The sequence below is a fragment of the Austrofundulus limnaeus genome, unplaced genomic scaffold (assembly GCF_001266775.1).
Source record: "Austrofundulus limnaeus strain Quisiro unplaced genomic scaffold, Austrofundulus_limnaeus-1.0 Scaffold384, whole genome shotgun sequence".
Classification (NCBI taxonomy): domain Eukaryota; kingdom Metazoa; phylum Chordata; class Actinopteri; order Cyprinodontiformes; family Rivulidae; genus Austrofundulus; species Austrofundulus limnaeus.
The window spans coordinates 14,676-18,365 of record NW_013952786.1 but is presented as its reverse complement, the minus strand read 5'-3'; the positions used below and the strand labels follow the sequence as shown (position 1 = coordinate 18,365).

Here is a 3,690-nt window from a genome sequence, read left to right as displayed (position 1 = left end):
CCAGAAATTAAGTTATTTGTAATAATGTGGAATGGCACAGGGAAAAGTATTGAACACATGAAGAAAGGGAGGTGTAAAAAGGCATGGAAAGCCAAGACACCAGCTGAACTCTCTCAGTAATTAGAAACCAAGTCTGCCCCTTGTCAGTGCAAATTAATATCAGCTGGTTCAGTCCCAAATGATGGCCAGGTGTCACACAAGAACCATCTGATGATGGGTAAAAGTAAAGAGCTCTCTCACGACCTTCACAACCTTATTGTTGCAAAGCATAATGATGGCATCGGTTACAGAAGAATGTCTAAACTTCTGAAGGTTCCAGTGAGCACTGTTGGGGCCATAATTCAGAAGTGGAAAGAACATTATTTCACCATAAACCGACCACGACCAGGTGCTCCTCACAAGATTTCTGACAGAGGAGTGAAAAGAATTATCAGAAGAGTTGTCCAAGAGCCAAGGACCACTTGTGGAGAGCTTCAGAAAGACCTGGAATTAGCAGGTACGTTTGTTTCAAAGAAAACAATAAGTAATGCACTGAACCACCATGGCCTGTATGCACGCTCACCACGCAAGACTCCACTGCTGAAGAAACAGCATGTTGAAGCTCCTTTAAAGTTTGCTGCACAACATTTAGACAAGCCTGTGAAATACTGGGAGAATATAGTCTGGTCAGATGAGACCAACATTGAACTGTTTGGATGCCAGAATACACATAATGTTTGGAGGTCAAATGGCACTGCACATCAGCCCAAAAACACCATACCAACAGTGAAGTTTGGAGGTGGGAACATCATGGTGTGGGGCTGTTTTTCAGCATATGGTACTGGCAAACTTCAAATAATTGAAGGAAGGATGAGTGGAAAAATGTACAGAGACATTCTTGATAAAAATCTGCTTCCATCTACCAGGATGATGAAGATGAAACGTGGCTGGACATTTCAGCAAGACAATGAGCCCAAACACAAAGCCAAGGAAACTCTCAGTTGGTTTCAGAGAAAGAAACTAAAGCTGCTGGAATGGCCCAGCCAATCACCTGACCTGAATCCAACAGAAAATCTATACTTTTTATTTTTAAAAATCTAAGTAAATCTGAAACAACAGGAGGGAAAGACAAAAAAAGATTTTATAAAGTTGTACAAAGTCAAAACATGTAACAGTTTTATATGTAATAAGCATTGAAAAAGGAAAATATCTAAATGTGGAGTAGTTTTTGTTTTTAGAAAAACTGCATTATGACAGGCCTGACTGGAGTAAAAATAAAAGTAAAAAAGTAAAATAAAAAAAACCTCAGTGTTTACAAGCAGATGATGTCAAATACAAATAAGCTGTAAAGGGATAAACTCTTAATGAGGGGATTTCCATCGCTGATTATTGGATTAATTATAAACAAGACAATGAATATTTGCTGTTTTCTGTATTATCATTATTAATACTCAAAGTTGAACTAACACAAAGCCTTCGTTGTTTATTGATGCAGAAACTGCATCATTTTGAGAGCTGTCATAGCTTTAATGGACAGATAAATTATTTATTTTTAGCTTTTAGTTAAACATTTAAAATCTTTAAAAAAAAAAACAGGTCTATCAGAAAAATACACCACTTACAAATGCCCCACAAATGTGCAAATAAGTATGATTTTGGTTTAGAAAAAAATCAGGCTACCGCTAGAGGGCGCTCAAGCTCGCCTGACTGTAAAAATGTGCTAAAATGAAAGAAGAAGAAGAAGAAAAATGTTTGACGAGAACCAATAATAGATGAGGTACGCACTCAATGTAAACAAAGCACCGGTCTGTCAACATATGGTTTTAGTCAAAGAGGTAAATATACCTCGTTGGTTTTAGTATTTTAATACACGTCGACGACCTGAATCCACCGAAAACCCGAGTTATACGCGACTGACCCACAGGAAGTCCTCCAAGTAAACAAACATGGCGGAGTCGGCCAGGCGAGTCAGGGAGAAGACGTTCAGGTGGAAATACAAAAGTGAATCCGACGCTAAACGCGCAAGGAAAGAGAAAGAACGACTCAGACAGCTGTCGAGGATAAATATCGGGAATCAAGCGGGGCGGTGGAGCGCCATAAAGACGGAGCTCGGCATCAAATCGCACGCGGCTTTTGCGAAACTTCTCCTGGACCGGTAAGTTCAAAAGGTTTGAGGCTTTTTCCAATGGCTGAAACATACACGTCGACCCTAAGTAAACACAAACCGAGTCATCTTTAACAACATCAAAACGGTGCGCTTTAAAATAGCTTATTCCAGTAGTTTTCCGTGTTTATTGATAGGCAGTTTTGAAATGCGGGTCCACGCTCCGTGAACACAGAGTCACGTGACTGGCCTACTTTATACTGTAGTCTGCAGGTAAATAAACACGGTGAAATCAACAGGAGAAGAATCTCTAAGAGGACATTTAGGTGGAAATATAAAACAAAATCTGCAGCTTGGAAAGACAAAGGTGGAGTAAAGACCGGTGTCGAGGATAAACATCAGGGATGTAAAGATGGAGCTCCTCTAAACCTCTGCTGGACCTGTAAGTTTATATTTCTCTTTAAGTCCAGACTCAGCAGGTTACATCAGTCTGTAAGAAGCCTGTTATTATAGATTGTTATAGAGACCATATGGACATATTTCACAAAGAAAAATGAGCATAAAAACTACAGACACATTAAAATAATTATTGAAGTTCTTTCTTTATGTTTCCTCAAACATGTTGACATATATCACTTCAACTGTTTCTGTAGGTAAACAAACTCACGGGACATTTAAAAGCTGTTTGCACATTTTTTAGTTTAAGGAAACATCGCAGACAAACTCATCTATGAGATTTAAAAATCGTGGCAATTTTTCCATTATGTTAAAAACATTTTGTTCTCTGATTACGATATGAATCTAGTTCCTTAGTTAAAACTCTTCTGTCTTTCCTTCGCTCCACAGTGAATCATTTGTTTTGGTTTGAAGTTTTTTTCAGACTGAATTAGAAAAGAATCGAGGAACTCAGCAGGAACCTGATCTGTGCTCTTCAACTGAGTCTTGGTGAGAGTAAATCTGATTTACCGTGTCAAATTTTTATTTTTATTTTTAAAATTTTTGGCACTTGGTTCGTTGATTGTAACAGGTTTTATGTTGCTTAGAAAACTCCAACATTTTTGCCTAAATGAAATGCACTGCTCTGGGTTTGTTTAGTGAAAGCGTTCACTCAGATGATGAGTTTCTGACGAGTTCATTCGCTGAAGAAGAACAGGAGATGGCTCAGTCGCCCATACCTGGACAGGTAAATCAAAACCTGATATTTTTTAAGAAATTGAACACAATTCATCTATTAATGGATCCATAATTTAAATCTATTAAAGAGTAACTTACCCCAAAATTAACTTTTTTAGCTGATAAACTGTCTAGAATGTGTCTAAAATGTTATATAGTACTGTTTCTGTGCTTTGAATGCAACAAAACAAAAGTGAAAGTTAAGATTTAAATAAGTAATCGGTGAAATTACAAATCCTCAAGAAAAAAAGACTTAAAGAGTAACTTACCCCAAAATTAACTTTTTTTAGCTGATAAACTGTCTAGAATGTGTCTAAAATGTTATATAGTACTGTTTGTCATTTTGCAGGTATACAGACATATAGAGCAATCTCACTGATTTTTTCAAGTCTTACGGATATTTTAAAAACCTCATTTTCAAATTTATCTAACAT

The 3,690-nt window shown here is 37.2% G+C and overlaps 1 protein-coding gene across 1 annotated transcript in view; it reads left to right on the top strand.

Annotated features, from left to right (window-relative positions):
• The first annotated feature begins 1,727 nt into the window (after positions 1 to 1,727).
• LOC106528473 (uncharacterized) overlaps positions 1,728 to 3,690 on the top strand; it is a 4,873-nt gene continuing 2,910 nt past the window's right edge. Inside the window, exons 1-3 of the mRNA XM_014023646.1 lie at positions 1,728 to 2,134; positions 2,954 to 3,028; positions 3,179 to 3,266. Coding sequence (XP_013879100.1) covers positions 1,926 to 2,134; positions 2,954 to 3,028; positions 3,179 to 3,266 — 372 coding nt within the window. The 5' untranslated portion in view covers positions 1,728 to 1,925. The remainder of the gene's footprint in view (positions 2,135 to 2,953; positions 3,029 to 3,178; positions 3,267 to 3,690) is intronic.